The sequence below is a fragment of the Physeter macrocephalus genome, chromosome 21 (assembly GCF_002837175.3).
Source record: "Physeter macrocephalus isolate SW-GA chromosome 21, ASM283717v5, whole genome shotgun sequence".
Classification (NCBI taxonomy): Eukaryota; Metazoa; Chordata; class Mammalia; order Artiodactyla; family Physeteridae; genus Physeter; species Physeter macrocephalus.
In genome coordinates this window covers 77,088,277-77,107,371 of record NC_041234.1, presented here as the reverse complement: position 1 = coordinate 77,107,371, position 19,095 = coordinate 77,088,277, and the positions used below count along the sequence as shown (strand labels likewise).

General features: G+C 37.3%; 1 protein-coding gene across 1 annotated transcript in view; it reads right to left on the bottom strand.

Annotated features, from left to right (window-relative positions):
* Positions 1 to 19,095, bottom strand: part of CENPI (centromere protein I) — a 47,091-nt gene that overhangs the window by 5,115 nt on the left and 22,881 nt on the right. The window contains exons 11-19 of the mRNA XM_007110889.4: positions 18,828 to 18,948; positions 17,605 to 17,696; positions 15,638 to 15,755; positions 15,490 to 15,554; positions 9,413 to 9,507; positions 6,394 to 6,529; positions 5,376 to 5,500; positions 4,313 to 4,361; positions 3,965 to 4,183 (exon numbers count right to left, since the gene is read on the bottom strand). Coding sequence (XP_007110951.2) covers positions 3,965 to 4,183; positions 4,313 to 4,361; positions 5,376 to 5,500; positions 6,394 to 6,529; positions 9,413 to 9,507; positions 15,490 to 15,554; positions 15,638 to 15,755; positions 17,605 to 17,696; positions 18,828 to 18,948 — 1,020 coding nt within the window. The remainder of the gene's footprint in view (positions 1 to 3,964; positions 4,184 to 4,312; positions 4,362 to 5,375; positions 5,501 to 6,393; positions 6,530 to 9,412; positions 9,508 to 15,489; positions 15,555 to 15,637; positions 15,756 to 17,604; positions 17,697 to 18,827; positions 18,949 to 19,095) is intronic.

The window sequence follows — 19,095 nt, the reverse complement described above, 5'->3', positions numbered from 1 at the left end:
GCTCTATTTACAACAGCCAGGACATGGAAGCAACCTAAGTGTCCATCGAGAGATGAATGGATAAAGAAGATGTGGCACATAGATACAATGGAATATTATCCAGCCATAAAAAGAAACGAAATTGAGTTATTTGTAGTGAGGTAGATGGACCTAGAGTCTGTCATACAGAGTGAAGTAAGTCAGGAAGAGAAAAACAAATACCATATGCTAACACATATATATGGAATCTAAGAAAAAAAAAAGGTCATGAAGAACCTAGGGATAAGATGGGAATAAAGACACAGACCTACTGGAGAATGGACTTGAGGATATGGGGGGGAGGGGTAAGCTGTGATAGGGTGGGAGAGTGGCATGGACATATATACACTACTGGGCATGAGGTGGATAGCTGGTGGGAGGCAGCCACGTGGCGCGGGGAGATCAGCTTGGTGCTTTGTGACTGCCTGAGGGGTGGGATAGGGAGGGTGGGAGGGAGGGAGATGCAGGACGGGGGAGATATGGGAACGTATGTATATGTATGGCTGATTCACTTTGTTAGAAAGAAGAAACTAACACACCATTGTGAAGCAATTATACTCCAATAAAGATGTTAAAAATAAATAATTTTTTTAAAAAAGAATTAAACAACAACAACAAAAGAAATAAAAAGTATTATCAAAACAACAAGGTCCTACTGTATAGCACAGGAAACTATATTCAATATCTTGTACTAAACCATAATGGAAAAGAAAAGAATTTTTTTTTTTTTTGCGGTACGCAGGCCTCTCACTGTTGTGGCCTCTCCCATTGTGGAGCACAGGCTCCAGACGCTCAGGTTCAGCAGCCATGGCTCGCGGGCCCAGCCGCTCCGCGGCATGTGGGATCTTCCCGGACCAGGGCACGAACCCGTGTCCCCTGCATCAGCAGGCAGACCCTCAACCACTGTGCCACCAGGGAAGCCCCAAGAAAAGAAATTTTTATTTAAAAAAACGTATTATCAATAAATTACATAAATGGTATAAAATAGGGAAATTCTAGAAAAATAAATGTTGAGAGTGACTCAAGAAGAAATAGAATATCTGAATAGACCTATAATAAGAAAAGAGGCTGAAGAGTAATTTAAAACCTTCCCATTAAAAAAAGCCCATGACCAGATGGCTTCATGGGTAATATTTACCAAATATTTAAAGAAGAATTAATGCCAATCCTTCACAAACTCTTCCAAAGAACAGGAGAGAGAATACTTCCTAACTTATTTTGAGGCCAGAATTAACCTGAAACCAAAACCAGACAGACATCATGAGGAAAAACCAATATCCCTTATCCTCCACAATCTACTGAGAGACCAAATGTGCAGGAAATTATGCTAGGTGAAATAAGCCAAACACAGAAGGGCAAATACTACAAGATACCACTTATATGATGAATCTGAAATAATCAAACTCATAGAAGCAGAGAGTAGACTGGCCATTGCCAGGGGTTGGGGGGAGAAAGAAATGAGGAGGCATTAAAAAAATAAGGACAAGTGATAAAAGAAAAAATTAATAGAGTTCATCAAAATTTAAAACTTTTGTGCTTCAAAAGATACCAACCAAAAAATGAAAAGACACCCCAAAGAATAGGAGAAAACTTTGCAAATCATGTATCTGATAAGCAACTTGAATCTAGAATACAGACTTGAGTCTTATAAGCCATTAAGACAAATAACCTAATTTAAAAATGGGCAAAGGACTGTTGGTGGGAATGTAAATTGATACAGCCACTATGGAGGTTCCTTAAAACAGATAGTTCTAAAAATAGAACTACCAAATGACCCAGCAATCCCCCTACTGGGCATATACCCTGAGAAAACCATAATTCAAAAAGAGACATGTACCACAATGTTCATTGCAGCACTATTTACAATAGCCAGGACATGGAAGCAACCTAAGTGTCCATTGACCGATGAATGGATAAAGAAGATGTGGCACATATATACAATGGAATATTACTCGGCCATAAAAAGAAACAAAATTGAGTTATTTGTAGTGAGGTGGATGGACCTAGAGTCTGTCATACAGAGTGAAGTAAGTCAGAAAGAGAAAAACAAATACCGTATGCTAACACATATATATGGAATCTAAAAAAAAAATGGTTCTGAAGAACCTAGGGGCAGGACAGGAATAAAGACACAGACATTGATTGACATGTATACACTGATGTGTATAAAATTGATGACTAATAATGACCTGCTGTATAAAAAAAAAATAAAATTCAAAAATTCAAAAAAAAAGAAAAAATGACGCAGACGTAGAGAATGGACTTGAGGACACGGGGAGGGGGAAGGGTAAGCTGGGACGAAGTGAGAGAGTGGCATGGACATATATACACTACCAAATGTAAAACAGATAGCTAGTGGGAAGCAGCTGCATAGCACAGGGAGATCAGCTCAGTGTTTTGTGACCACCTAGAGGGGTGGGATGGGGGGGTGGGATAGGGAGGGTGGGAGGGAGACGCAAGAGGGAGGAGATATGGGGATGTATGTATGTGTATAGCTGACTCACTTTGTTTCACAGCAGAAACTAACACGCCATTGTTTAGCAGTTGTACTCCAATAAACATGTTTAAAAAAAAAAAGCAGATCCTGGATATCACCCCAGCTAGTAAATCAAAATGTCAGGGTGGAAGCAATCAAGGATGTATACTTTGGAAAAGCAGCCCGGGTACTTCTGCTGCTGAGTCAGGGTAGAATCCCTGCTCAAGCCCTATAATTCTGCTTAAATTCCTCAAACATAGCATGCTCTAACATAGGGGTCCACAAACCACATCCAGTCCAATGCCTGTTTTTGTAAATAAACTTATAGAACACAGCTATGCCCGTTTGTTTACTCATTGTCTATAGCCACTTCCACGCTACAACAGCAAGGTTGAGCAATCTTGACAGAGACCATGTGGCCTGCACAGCCTGAAATATTTACAGTCAGGCCCTCCACAGAAAAAGTTTGCTGTCCCCTGTTCTAGCTTTGCACTTTTCCTCAAATACTGCTCCTGTCTTGACAAGCTCATACTCATCCTTCAAAACTACAATTAGCATCACTTCTGTAAAGCCTGAACTGGCTTTACAGAAGGCCCCCTGCATATTTTTTCATCATTCTCTGTACTTTCCCTATATTATTCATCATTCTTTATTGTAAGATGTCTGTTTAATGACTGCCTCCCTGACTAGATTCCAAGCTCTATGAGGGGAGTACTCAGATGTATCTTGTTCACCACAGTGCCTGGTTCTTACATGAATATATTAAACATTTACTCAATGAATATCTCCCCCGTTCTATACACTTTTTCATTTTGTTAGATTTCTCAGTGTTCCAGTCTGTTCAGGGAATTCTGAATCCAGATTCTATCAGTGTATTTGTAATCCCATCCTGTTGTGTCATCCACACATATGATATGCACACCATTTGAGTTCTCTGAGTCACTGATAATGCTGAAAATGACAGGGCTGGTGTAAAGTCCTGAGAAGACCCCCTTGCTTACATACTGATATCAACCCATTAAATCAGCAGTCTTTGGCAAAGACTCCAACTCTAATTATAACATCATCTAGCCTACATTTTCCATCTTGCCTAGAAGGATTTTACTAAAGCTTCAACTTCTCTGTACCCTCTTCTTACCTGGCACCACCTCTACCCAGGTAGAACTGAACTAATATTCACTCCCCCATCTTTCTCACAATTGTATCTCTTCTCACTTCACCTAACTGTATTGCAGTAATGTTCACAAATTTATCTCTGCCACAAGCCCAAGCTCTTTGTGGGTAGAAACTAATTACTTAAGTTAACTTTGAATCCCCAGAGCCTAGCACAATGCCCAAAAGTTAGCTGATACTCAAAAAAGTATGACTGAACACATCTTGCAATTCAGACACGCTAAATTTATGGCGTTTCCTATTTCTGCCATCATAGTATTCCTATAGAAAATCTAAAAATCATTTAAATACTCTTACCTGTAGCAGAAAGAAAACAGCATAACTCAAAAGAGCAGGATGATGGACTAAATTTAAACTGTTTTTGTACTCTGCTACTGAAGCTTTTTCTAAGACTTCGGGTTCAATATATAATCCTTTCTGGAAGGGTTTAGATGTCCACAGGCAACCAACCATGGCTGTCAAATAGTGATTAAATTCTTGATAGGTCTTGCTGCTGAAGCTGAACTCTGATTTTGTCTATTGGGAACGAAAAAAAATTGTCATTATCACCTATTCTCCCTTTCCTTCGTATTCCCAACAGACCATATATCTCTACACTCAATTTTTAAACAATGGTGATTTAAAACAGAGATTCATCATCCATACCTTTTGTACCAACTCATTTTTCTTTGCAGCAGTCAAATTTTTACGATACCTAAAGACAGAACAAAGAGAACTTTTACCATTAAATGCCTTTGATATGTAAACATAAACAAAAGTTTACATTTTAAATGTAAATATATGCACATACACAAATATCCAGCTGTCTATTTAAGTTTTCTTTTCCTTTTGTGGTACATTTTCCTTAAAGAATAAAAATTAATAGAGGCTCAAATACTGAGTTGTACATTTAGAATAAGTACTTGTAAATTTAAGATATGCACTTAAGATATGACTCTGTAAATTATACTTCAATAAAAAAGGAAATGCTTTTAATGTTTCACTGTTAAAAATTAATAGAGGCTCAAAAGCAGTCACTGATACAAAACATATTACAAAACATGTTTTTTCCTAATGTGGAAAAAGAGGTGCAGTAGAAAGGATGAAGGGAAAACTTAGAGATGTATTCTTTTCTTGCCTGAGAACTATTCTAAGTAGCTTTTCAACATTTTAACCTTGGCATAGTCTCATAAATTACACCAAAAGTGTCTACACTTATGGGCTAAAAAGAGCAATTTCAGTCCATAAGTGAAAAAATTAGAAGAGATCAGAAATAATACTTACAGTTTCATATAATTGGTAATAGCTCTCCTTATCTCCCAGAAAATGTTCTTTTTACCAGAGAAGCTATGTAGACTTAAACCAGTTGTCAGTAAATGACTAATTATACTTTGAGACACAGCAATGAGAATTAACAATGCTGAGTGCAGCGGTACCACTGCACAAAAGATCCTTAACTGTGAATTCTTTTAATCCATATCCCCCACAGTGACATTTTTAAAACACAGTTAAAATAGTCCCATGTTGGAAGGTCATTCCTGAAAGAAAGCCATGTTTCCTTTTTCCAAAGGTCCTGGCAGAAAATGGATAACAATTTTATTGTATTTAATATTTCACTGTATTATATACAATAAACTTATTGTAGTATAGTCATAAATTATTGTATAGCTGGAAAATGAAGATGGAATTATGATGTATTAATTCATAAAATGGTAAAAAGGCTTTGTACCTGTCCATAATGTAACAGAGCTGGTTCAGGATACTGGAATCCAGGCTGAGGAGTGCGGGATAGAAGACCCCAGGAGGAAACAACACCACCAATGGAAGGTTATAATTTATATATATGTCACACACCTTTTGGGAAGAATGACAACACCAGTATATAAATTATTCCTCAGAACTCCTCAACCAACTTCACTCAAAGAATCACCACTAGAGAATAAACAATTATATAACATCAGGTTTGGGCCTGCCTGATTCATAAATAGAATACGTAGCCACAACCTGCTTAAAAATCTACCTCACCAAACAGCAACCTTACGATAGAGGATTATTTCTGCAAGGTAGTTATTAAAATCTTTTATTTTTTTCTGGGGAGAGATCTTAGAGTTAGGGAGAAAGGGGAAGGGAACATTTCTTTCTTCTTAAGTCCTATAAATACTGAATTATCATATTAGTTAGCTGTCAACCGGGAAAACAAAGGAGCATGCTTCCAAGCAAATACAACACAAGACAACTAGGTATCAATGAAGGGAAGAAGCCAGGAAAGCTGAGATTACTGGGTACTTCCTGGATAATAGTTCTGTCTAGGTTGAATACTATAAAACAATAGAAGAGGACCAGAATCATAGGTACTGGGAGAAATAAGGCAGTTGAAAGGTGGGGGTAGAGAGCTAAAGAAATAAAAGGTATTTTTGCTTTTTTACCAGGAGTTGGAAATGTACAATGGATGAGCAAGAAGTGATACTAAAGACAGACTTCTGTCTAGGGCCAGCATTATTCAGGGGAACGTCTATTAAAGTGGTACCTGGACTTCAAAAAAAGGATTTGCTTTTTCCCCTTTGTTTTATGCATGTCAATTATTCAGGCCAGAATACAATCATTAACTTCAAAATACATAGCTTATCTCAAGTATGCTAATAAGGTCATAGCCCAACTTAATAGTTGTGCATAACATTTAAACAATAGACTAGTAAAGCAGACAGCCATCACAAAAATCTAAGTAGGGAAAATGGGATGTGTACTACCTTCTCATAGAAATCCAAAATAAAGTGCAGCAAGAAAGTACTGTTGTTTTCCAAGCGCATTGCAGTAGTGGACAGCCACCCTACATAGTGAATCAGTTTAGACACAGAGTTCATGGATCCACCTAAAGTTGTCTCTCTGCAATAAGAAACCAAGATCCATATTAGCAAAAGTCCTCACATTTTCCAAGCTAAAGCTAGATTAAATATACAGCAGAAAGTCGGTGGGAATTTCAGAAAACGATCAGTGCTCCAATGTATAATTCACATTTTTTTAAACTGCAGTGATTAATCATAAAACTATACAGCCCTCTAGGGAACCATTAAGATCAATTCATAGAACATCCCTGAGCAACCATTCTACTAGTAAATACCAGAGAAAGAAAGGATTAAGCTCCAGACTTTAGATAATATCACCAATGTCCAGGGACCATAGCAGTCAGCAAATTAGTTTCTAAGTACACAAATCCAAACCCAGTTTTGCCTGAATTCCTGAACTAAAATGCTGTTAAAAATATTTTCACTTTAATTTAACTGGAATTCAATTCTAAAACTGAATGAGTAAAATTTTTGGCATCTTTCATTCTTCTAGTAAAAACCAGATCTAGATATTTTATATTCTTCCCAAATCAATGAACCATGTCTCTTTAAATTACACATGGGTATAATTGGTTCAATCCATCCATCTCCCCACCCCTCTCCTTCAATCCACTGTTGAGTGGATTAGGAAAAGACTGGGAAATGTGATTTCATAGCTTTACCCTCAGATCTAGGTAGCCAACAATGGTTATGCACAAGGAAAAACGAATAGCATATAGTCTTAGAGCCTGAGATAATGATAACTCTACCATTACCCACCACCATGAAGATTCAGTGCCAGAGCAAGCAGGGAAAGATTAAGAGACCGTTCAAATAGGTGGGCATACATACAGTCAACCCATCACTTGCAAAACTATACTTTATGATTTCTGGCAGCACCTGACAAATGTGTCTGAAATAATTTGTAAAATGATGATTGCTCAGGTAGCATCTTTGAAAGTGTTTCTCCACAGGACACTACTGGCATTTTGGATGACACAATTCGCCATTCAGGACTGCCTCCTACTCCCCATCCACTACAGAACGTTTAGCACCTCTGGCTCCTACCCACTAAAAGATGTTAGCACCCTCTTCCCAGTCACTGTGCCAACCAAAAATGCCCCCTGGAGAGCCACTGCTGAGAATGGTTTCCCACCCTTCTCTCCTTGTGAGCTACAACTACAATTTATTCCCTCTTTGACAGTCATATGGCATATGGTCATATGATGGAGACATAGCATTACACTCATATCTCCAAGATAGAAAAAATATTGAGAACTTAAGAGCTATATTATATAATGCCAAGTAGTATTATGACAAGCAAAGTTACCTACAATTATGTCCATTTATTTGTTTAAAGAATTTTAGAAAGCAGAGCCCCTCTGTAAATGCCCTCTCAAAATTTATGACACTAATTAAAAAGGATCCTAGGATTTTTAGAAAGAAAATTTAGAAATCATAAAGCACCTGTATTCGGGTGCCTAAGACTTACATTGCAAATTGGCCAAAGATTATAAATGCAAACATACTATTCTTAATAGAATTGAGGTGTTTGAAGAGGTTAACTATTAAAACGGAATTTCTTTATGATAGTGGTTCTCAAACTTTAGCTTGCACCAAAATTATGGAAGCATTTGTTAAAACACAGATTACTGGGCTCTACCTCCAGAGTTTACTTCAGTAGGTCTAGGGTAGTACCTGAGAATTTGTATCTCTACAAGACCCCTGGTGATGCTGATGCTGCTGGTCCAGGGACCACACTTTGAGAAGCACTGCTTTACAAGATACTTTTCACTACTCACTAATGCTCCATTTCCTTCTAAAAGTGATCAGACATACACGATATGTGGAAGCACTGCAATAATGAATATGAAGAATTAAAGTTTCTAGGCAACTCCCAAGAAGCTTCTATTCTCCTAACAAAGTAGGAGATGACTATAGGGAAAAGAACATGTAGAAAAATAGATCTGGGCTAATCTAACTAAGCCAACCAACAGCTACTTGCAGTTGGAGCTAAGGGATCCTTATCTTATAAAGTAACAATGTGACTGATAAAACAGGGAATTTGAACATCCATTAGATATTTGAACATATTAAGAACTATTAATTTTTAGGTGTTATATTGGTATCATTTTTCAACAGCTGAAATGATGTCTGGGTTTTGCTTAAAAAATAATCTAGTACAAAGGAGGAGGAAAGTGAGGGGTGTTATAGATGAAAAAAAGTTAACCATGAGTTGATAACTGTTGAAGCCGGGTGATGCGTACATAAGGGTAACAATTGTACTATTTTCTCTACTTTTGAATATGTTTGTAATTTTCTATAATACAAAAAAAATTAATGTTAAAAAAGAATACAGGAGAAGCAAAAGACTCTAGGTAGAAAGAGTCATAAAAACCTGATCAGGCAGTTCCTTGAAATTCAGTCAGGCTTTTACTTTCACTTTGAGGTTTCACATTTAACAGTAATGAACATAATGGAAATTCAGGGCTCTTTTTTAATTACAAAGTGAAAATAAATTAACATATATAAGCAAAATATATCAGAGAAACATAAAAAAAATCTGTACAGCAAAATTACAGATCTTCCTAGCCATCATCAAAATTGACTTCACATATAAGCAAGAATATATTTTATAAAATGAGCTAAACTGAATGGAAGTCAAAGTTGCAAGTTCTAACGTCAGCTGGCCAATGTTTTGCTATATTAACTCCTGCAAGTTGACTCAGAGGCTTGGGGGTTGCTTTCTGACTTATAGAATAAAACTTGAAGAATTAACCTTCCTCACTGGATTGTGGGGAAGAGTGAAAAGTAACAAAAAACATTTTTTTAGAAAAGTACAATTAAGCATTTACATGAAGCAATTAGGTTTTATGCCACACTATTAAACTCAATATGCAAACAGTTTTGTAGAGACCAACTCTTATGGAGGGTTATAACTCACAGAGGACTGTTCATCACAGATTTCATGTGGATGTCCACAGAAAGCCACAACAGCCAATTCTGCAGTAGCTCTTTCAGACACTGAAGAACACTACACTGTGGACACAAAACAAAAAAATCATCAGACATACCATAGTGCTGAGAACTAACAGACTAAACCAGAGGCTTAGAGGTAGAAGGGACTGTGGAGATAACCACATCCAATTCAGAACCCAATAGCTGCTGCTCCAACCTCATCGGTCGCCAAGAGACAGATTAATGCAAGTACAAGTTTATTGTACCATTTTCTCTACAAGCCTGCCCCCAGCTTATCAGTGAGGAACAGACTCTTGTTTCTCTAAATTACATTCATTCATAACATATATTACATCACCCACCCCTTATTATCTCCCCTCAGAGATCCTTTGAAGTTGCTACAGATAGGAGTTTCCCACCCTTTTCGCCTTGTGTCTACAACTGCAATTTACTCTTTTTGTTGGTCATAAAATTTATCTTCTGTGATTGTGGAAAACAAACAATCCTATAGTTTTTCCTTTGTCAGGCCTTGCCTTGATTTCCCAGGGACTCATTCACATACAAAAAATATAGTCTTGAAATAAGTGTCCCTGGAACACTTACAAGGATAAATCATAATATCTATAAATTTGAAAGCAATCCATACCATCCCAAAACCTAACACAGGAAACCTTTCTTAAATATCCTTAATAAATTATGGTCTAGATACTATTTATATTTGAGTATCTCCAGTGATAGAATGCTTACTGCTACTTCATAGCACAGTTCAATTAATATTTTTTTAGGGACTTCCCTGGTGGCACAGTGGTTAAGAATCCACCTGCCAATGCAGGGGACACGGGTTCGATCCCTGGTCCAGGAAGATCCCACAAGCCGCAGGGCAACTAAATCCATGCACCACAACTACGGAGCCTGCGCTCTAGAGCCCGTGAACCACAACTACTGAGCCCACGTGCTGCAACTACTGAAGCCCGCACGCCTAGAGCCCGTGCTCCTCAACAAGAGAAGCCACCGCAATGAGAAGCCCGTGCACCACAATGAAGAGTAGCCCCAGCTCGCTGCAACTAGAGAAAGCCCATGTGCAGCAACGAAGACCCAACATAGCCAAAAATAGATAAATTTTAAAATTAATTTAAAAATATTTTTTTTTTTTTTTTAGAAATTGACACCTCACATTCAGGTTATAAATATGTTCAAGTTGAAAGCAACCTTGGAATCACCTAAAACAATCTTCTATTTTGGTGTCAATTTAACACTTGAAAAGATATTCAATACTACTATGACATATTCAGAAAATCTCCACTCACCTACTCTACCCCATCCAGCCTACACATTAAAGGAAGGCATGAGATTCTTACGTTTATGAGAAGGGGGCATGGGCTTAAAACAAAAATGGTTGAGAAGCACAGCTCTACACACCTAAGTTATGGTCTCCAACTTCATCTGGGCCCTTAATGAAGCTCAATAATCCTTTCACTATATTTCTCTTCAATTAGCTGTCTCTCTCTCCCATTCTTTTTAATGGCTAGGCACATAACACCGTCTTGAAGCCCCCTACTCAATTCTGTCCTCTACAATGCACTTCCTATTTTGAGAAATTTAACATTTTTAGGCACAAGTATTCCAATTTCTTGCTCTTTTTTCAAAGTGTACAAATATATCTATATGTCCACCTATCTCTACGTCCTCATCCCCAATCTTAGAGAATAAGTAGTACCTCCCAACCTCTTACCACCCATTCAAGCAAATCCCTCTACCTAGTCTTAAACCAATACCTTCATGCTTTTTCTGAAACCCTGCACTGTCAATTATCCCTCATCTTTCCCCCATTTTCAACCTCTCCCTCTTCTCATCTGGCTCCTTGCATCCTATCTATAAACATGTGCAGGTTTTTCTCACTCTGGGGACAAAGAAAATTACAACCTTCCCTTGATTCAAAGTCCCACTACAGCTCTCTCTCTCTCTCTCTACCTCTTCTTTTTAGCCAAACTTTTGGAAACACAGTCAATACTCATTGTTTTGTCTTCATTTCTCATCAACTCCTCAACCTCCACAATTTGGTCTTTACCCCCACACTCCACTGAACCTGCTCACAAAGGTAGCCAAGACCTCTGTATTATCAATTCCAAAAGAAACTTTTTTTTGGTCCATATCTTTCTGGACCCTCTTGGGATATGTAGCAACATTATCCTTTCACTCCTTCTTGATAGCCTGTATTCTCTCTATTTCTTTGGCACTACTGTTCTCCTGGCTCTTTTCATACCTCTTGAAAAGGTTTCTTCATAGACACCTCCTTTTCAGTGAGAATTAAACAGTGAGCATTCCCCTGATTTCTGTCTTTGGCCTACTGTCTGTTTCCCTTCCTCTCCCCACCCCCCACTCTCAAATATAAATATATGCATGTGTGTATAAATGTATATATACTTATTAGGCTGGAACATATGAAACTGCCAATTGTCAAACATCTTTGACCTATTAGGTTAAACCTATTCATATGGCTTAACCTAATATTTACAGATAAATAGCACTCTAGACTGGTGGAATAAGAGAAGAAATAAAGAATAACTGAATTAGAAGATCGGAAGAGAATCACAGAAAGTTGCAAAATGAAGTCTCTGAAAATGTGTTATCTGGGAGAAGCAGTGTGTATTGTCATGTGAATGACATGACATGGCAAGGTAGAAAGTTGCAAATAATATAAATAAACCTTGAATCCAAGGTAATGTGATAGGTAATTATAAAGTACCACTTGATTATGAAAAACACTAACCAGAACAATATATTTTTCCTGTAAATGTGGAGAACAGTAAGTGATTTAAGGTGAAAAAAAGTTATAAAAGAAACATTACTTATATTGTCACTCTTTTAGAAAAGGAATAACCATTCTATAAGAAAGTGGCTCTCAAACTTAGTCCTGGAAGCCACAGTGGGTATTTTTTGGAGCACACTGCAAAATAGTAACAACTTTTAATTTTATTATATAAGGTTAGAACAATTTTATTAGCAGAAAATGACTATATTATAACACATAGTGGGTGCTCAATACACATTTGAGAAATGAATGTGTATCTACAAAATTATCAACCACAACAATCAAATTAAGTATGCTTAAGTTATTTCCCAGTTTGTTTTTATTAATACTCATTTGCCACCTGTTCATTCACTTTGTCATCTGTTACAGTTCAGGAAAATTACATGTAACAAAACCTTAAAAACAGAAGATTCTACACATTTGATTTGAATGATGCAGCACCTCAAGTCCAAGTCCAAGCAACCCCTGTTACAAAACACTGCTATAGTGTGGGTTTGAAACTGTGTACCACCAGCCACAGATTAATATTTCCTATTGAATCTAAGCAAGACAATTTTTTTACCTTGAAATAAATAGTTGATGTAAAGAAGAGCCGTGATAGATGGTCAAAAAGAAGTGGTTTCACCTCTAAAAATAATAAAAAAAGTTATTCAATCCTTTTAATTAATATTACATTGAATTAAATGACTCCAAATTTTCGTGATACATACCAGAGAAGCTACTAAAAGGAATCCAGCTCACAAGTTGAAGGAACTGTGATCGACAACAGAGGCCATCCCAGAGAGGAAGGCTCTTATACAGGAATGCTTCACAGGAGTAAAACCCCTCCTGTAACACAAGTTGATAGTAAAACCTTGCATGGAACTCTTCAGTCGTAATTACTCTTGAAACAACCAGTTTACTTTGTGCTATAGTTGTTTTACCCTTAAACTAATATTTTGTCATAAATATAATTAAAAGCCTCGGATTAGGTGCCAGACTTTCTCATGAAAAGGATCAGATGATTAATATTTGGATACACTTTTTTTTTTTTTAGAAATTGACACCTCACATTCAGGTTATAAATATGTTCAAGTTGAAAGCAACCTTGGAATCACCTAAAACAATCTTCTATTTTGGTGTCAATTTAACACTTGAAAAGATATTCAATACTACTATGACATATTCAGAAAATCTCCACTCACCTACTCTACCCCATCCAGCCTACACATTAAAGGAAGGCATGAGATTCTTACGTTTATGAGAAGGGGGCATGGGCTTAAAACAAAAATGGTTGAGAAGCACAGCTCTACACACCTAAGTTATGGTCTCCAACTTCATCTGGGCCCTTAATGAAGCTCAATAATCCTTTCACTATATTTCTCTTCAATTAGCTGTCTCTCTCTCCCATTCTTTTTAATGGCTAGGCACATAACACCGTCTTGAAGCCCCCTACTCAATTCTGTCCTCTACAATGCACTTCCTATTTTGAGAAATTTAACATTTTTAGGCACAAGTATTCCAATTTCTTGCTCTTTTTTCAAAGTGTACAAATATATCTATATGTCCACCTATCTCTACGTCCTCATCCCCAATCTTAGAGAATAAGTAGTACCTCCCAACCTCTTACCACCCATTCAAGCAAATCCCTCTACCTAGTCTTAAACCAATACCTTCATGCTTTTTCTGAAACCCTGCACTGTCAATTATCCCTCATCTTTCCCCCATTTTCAACCTCTCCCTCTTCTCATCTGGCTCCTTGCATCCTATCTATAAACATGTGCAGGTTTTTCTCACTCTGGGGACAAAGAAAATTACAACCTTCCCTTGATTCAAAGTCCCACTACAGCTCTCTCTCTCTCTCTCTACCTCTTCTTTTTAGCCAAACTTTTGGAAACACAGTCAATACTCATTGTTTTGTCTTCATTTCTCATCAACTCCTCAACCTCCACAATTTGGTCTTTACCCCCACACTCCACTGAACCTGCTCACAAAGGTAGCCAAGACCTCTGTATTATCAATTCCAAAAGAAACTTTTTTTTGGTCCATATCTTTCTGGACCCTCTTGGGATATGTAGCAACATTATCCTTTCACTCCTTCTTGATAGCCTGTATTCTCTCTGTTTCTTTGGCACTACTGTTCTCCTGGCTCTTTTCATACCTCTTGAAAAGGTTTCTTCATAGACACCTCCTTTTCAGTGAGAATTAAACAGTGAGCATTCCCCTGATTTCTGTCTTTGGCCTACTGTCTGTTTCCCTTCCTCTCCCCACCCCCCACTCTCAAATATAAATATATGCATGTGTGTATAAATGTATATATACTTATTAGGCTGGAACATATGAAACTGCCAATTGTCAAACATCTTTGACCTATTAGGTTAAACCTATTCATATGGCTTAACCTAATATTTACAGATAAATAGCACTCTAGACTGGTGGAATAAGAGAAGAAATAAAGAATAACTGAATTAGAAGATCGGAAGAGAATCACAGAAAGTTGCAAAATGAAGTCTCTGAAAATGTGTTATCTGGGAGAAGCAGTGTGTATTGTCATGTGAATGACATGACATGGCAAGGTAGAAAGTTGCAAATAATATAAATAAACCTTGAATCCAAGGTAATGTGATAGGTAATTATAAAGTACCACTTGATTATGAAAAACACTAACCAGAACAATATATTTTTCCTGTAAATGTGGAGAACAGTAAGTGATTTAAGGTGAAAAAAAGTTATAAAAGAAACATTACTTATATTGTCACTCTTTTAGAAAAGGAATAACCATTCTATAAGAAAGTGGCTCTCAAACTTAGTCCTGGAAGCCACAGTGGGTATTTTTTGGAGCACACTGCAAAATAGTAACAACTTTTAATTTTATTATATAAGGTTAGAACAATTTTATTAGCAGAAAATGACTATATTATAACACATAGTGGGTGCTCAATACACATTTGAGAAATGAATGTGTATCTACAAAATTATCAACCACAACAATCAAATTAAGTATGCTTAAGTTATTTCCCAGTTTGTTTTTATTAATACTCATTTGCCACCTGTTCATTCACTTTGTCATCTGTTACAGTTCAGGAAAATTACATGTAACAAAACCTTAAAAACAGAAGATTCTACACATTTGATTTGAATGATGCAGCACCTCAAGTCCAAGTCCAAGCAACCCCTGTTACAAAACACTGCTATAGTGTGGGTTTGAAACTGTGTACCACCAGCCACAGATTAATATTTCCTATTGAATCTAAGCAAGACAATTTTTTTACCTTGAAATAAATAGTTGATGTAAAGAAGAGCCGTGATAGATGGTCAAAAAGAAGTGGTTTCACCTCTAAAAATAATAAAAAAAGTTATTCAATCCTTTTAATTAATATTACATTGAATTAAATGACTCCAAATTTTCGTGATACATACCAGAGAAGCTACTAAAAGGAATCCAGCTCACAAGTTGAAGGAACTGTGATCGACAACAGAGGCCATCCCAGAGAGGAAGGCTCTTATACAGGAATGCTTCACAGGAGTAAAACCCCTCCTGTAACACAAGTTGATAGTAAAACCTTGCATGGAACTCTTCAGTCGTAATTACTCTTGAAACAACCAGTTTACTTTGTGCTATAGTTGTTTTACCCTTAAACTAATATTTTGTCATAAATATAATTAAAAGCCTCGGATTAGGTGCCAGACTTTCTCATGAAAAGGATCAGATGATTAATATTTGGATACACTACCATCTTTATCAACATAGTTTTCGAACACCATAAAACTTTACCAATTGGAAAGAAGGTAAGAAGTCAAGTTATAGAATATTTTTAAAGATAAATGAAATTGTATTATTTTGGAGTACATGATAGTCAATAGAGTGTATACAATGTTGTATAATAAGGCTGGAATTTCATTAGGGGCCATAGACCAAACCCAAACTCTGGGCAGCACCATCTGGAGAGGCCTGAATGTCTAGGCTGCCTCTGTTTTTACCAGAGTGAAGATCCAGGGTTTTCCCTTTTAACTTTGTCGTCCTGAGCCTTAAATAGTGGCGTGCACCAAGGCTCTATTCTGGACCTTCTTTTCATGACATGAATTCTCTGGACAATCGCATCTATAACATAGCTAAAACCACCACCTATATCATGAGGAGTCCTAAATTTCTGCATCTCTAGCCCAAATCTCATTGCTGAGCTATAGACTCATTATCTAACTGCCTACTGGACCTCTTAGATATCCCACAGGCATCTTTCAAATCAAATATATCTTTCCTTCCTAGTCTGCTTTTCTTATATTCCCATCATCATCCTCCGAAGCAGGAAATCTAAAAAATCAACCTAAATTCATCCTTTTATCCTCACCACCGTTATCCACACCCAACTTCTAATTCAATGGTTTCACACCAAACCCTTAAGATTTATTCAACAAACATTTATTGAGAATCTCTTTTGTATCAGGTACCAAGTTGAACACCCATACATGAAGAAAAGTTAGACATGGTTCCCACCTGTCCAGAGCTCATAATGTGTGGAAAAACAGATGCTGAAAGTACCACGATACAGGTAAACACAGAGAGCTAAGGAAGCACGTAGAACAAACATCTAACCCAGACTGAGTAAAGGCTTCTTGATGGTGCTGATACCTGAGTGGCAGCTTAAAAGTACAACTCAGGGTTACCCAGGCCAAATAATTAATTGGCTGGAACATATTCGACAATCAAAAAATGTTTGTTGATTATAAGGACACAAGTAGTGACCCTATGAGATTTATCTTACTGGCTAATTCAATTAATTTAATGCATTCAATTACATCTTCAGTTTGTTCTCTTAAATTATAGACCTTTCTCTCTTTTTGTGGGGGGTGGGGGCTCACGGGATTTTAGTTCCCTGACCAGGGATTGAACCCAGGCTCTCGGCAGTGAGGGCACTGGAGTCCTAACCACTGGACAGCTAGGGAATTCCCTAGATCTTTCTCTCTTATTTGCATAATTTAACAAATTCTTTCTTCAAATCCAATAGTACAAAGATAAACGACAGTGCAACTTGGCTCCATTTATAATGACTTTTGAATTGAATAAATATTGTTTACAAAAGATGTCAAGCACTAAAGAAAAGGTTTTTAATGGATATCTAAATAAATTAAGAAGTGGTGGGACTTCCCTGGTAGTCCAGTGGCTAAGACTCCACGCTCCCAATGCAGGGGGCCTGGGTTTGATCCCTGGGTTTGATCCCTGGGTTCGATCTAGTTTGTCAGGGAACTAGATCCTACATGCCTCAACTAAGAGCTCGCATGCCACAACTAAAGATCCCGCATGCCGCAACTAAGACCCAGCGCAGCCCAATAAATAAATATTGTTTTTAAAAAGTGGTGAAGTGTGTAGGAAACAAGCAGAATCTTACTTGTAAGAAGCATTCTGCCTTGAGGATAGTGTCCAGGAAGTTGGTAAATTCTTTTCCATGTTCATAATTATTCACCTTGTACCAAATACATTCTGGAACAAAAATATTAAACATAAGGCTCTGGTTGCATAACAGTAAAAACTACACAAAACATAACCACCACAACTCTAAAGTGACAAATGACAAATATAAACAAGATACCTGTCTCATACATCCTAGCCAACTCACACTGGAGACTATAATATATATGTGGAAGTGATAGTGTGATGTTTCTCAAGAACTTGGTAATATAGGCGGAAAGCTTACAGTGAAAAAATAAACTTGTAAATGTCACATATAATGAATGTGATTAGCTTTATGCCACACAGTGATCCAAAAGACTATAAGTGTATGAATTAAAAGTTTGAGAATGCCTAAACTTCAATTAGGGTGAGCTGGGGGTAATCTAAGGGTGGCAGAACTTTAGTTAGTGGCAATCTAACAAACTGTATCATATCCTATGTAAAGAAAGACTGAGTAGGAAAAGGAGAGTTATCCTGGAACCGACTGAAACTGACCTTAAACACTTGAAGAGTCGGGATTTACTTACCCAGGAAAGAAATATTCTGGTGAACTCAATACTATGTTTAGAGAACTCGACCTCCTTGGAGGAATGAAATGATCAGGCTTTACTATGGCCTGGATGAAAAACTCCCTCACTGCCTTTTCCTTCAGTTCTATAATTAAGAAACTTACTGATGACTAATGTGGCCCCCATATATATTGATAGCAGAGAGGAGCTATTCTAGTCGGCAAACATGAAAATTTTGGTCACCAGAAAGAATTACTTCTATTATGAAATAAAAAGTTGACATTCTGGCTTACACAACAGTCTCTGAGTTTGGTTAGCATTAATCGGATGGTTCTGGGGGCTTAACAGCAAGTTTCTAAACATACAAAGATGAAGAGGCCTTTGACTGTGACAGTCATCAAAGTGGAGCCACCCAGTGAGTTTTGGTGGCCATCCAGCAGTGTTTCCTTAACAATACACCTCCTTTCTTATTACCCCTTAAAATTACAACAACAGCAGCATTCAGGCTCTGAATACATGATTACCGGAAAAATAATTACAGCATATGAAGGCTCCTCCTGTCTAGAAGTTGGCACCCTTTTAAAAGAAACCCATTTGTAAACCAACTTATTCCTTCTTCATTCATCTAACACTTCTAAGTATCAATTTTTACCTTCTTGTAATGTTTGACTCAACCAGTGATAGAGCCTCAGTAAGACTGACTCATCTCTGACACAGTTAATATAGTGTAGTAGCAGAGAGCTGTTCAGCACTGCACCCATCTGAGAAGGCAGCTGCAAAGACAGAACAATCGGTCAACTGTAAGTATATAAAAAGGAGATCAGAGCAACAAGGAAATCATCAGATAGGAAATATATAACAAAAATAAAGGCCATGAAGATCAAATGGAAAATGCAAATAAGCACATGGTCCAGTCACAT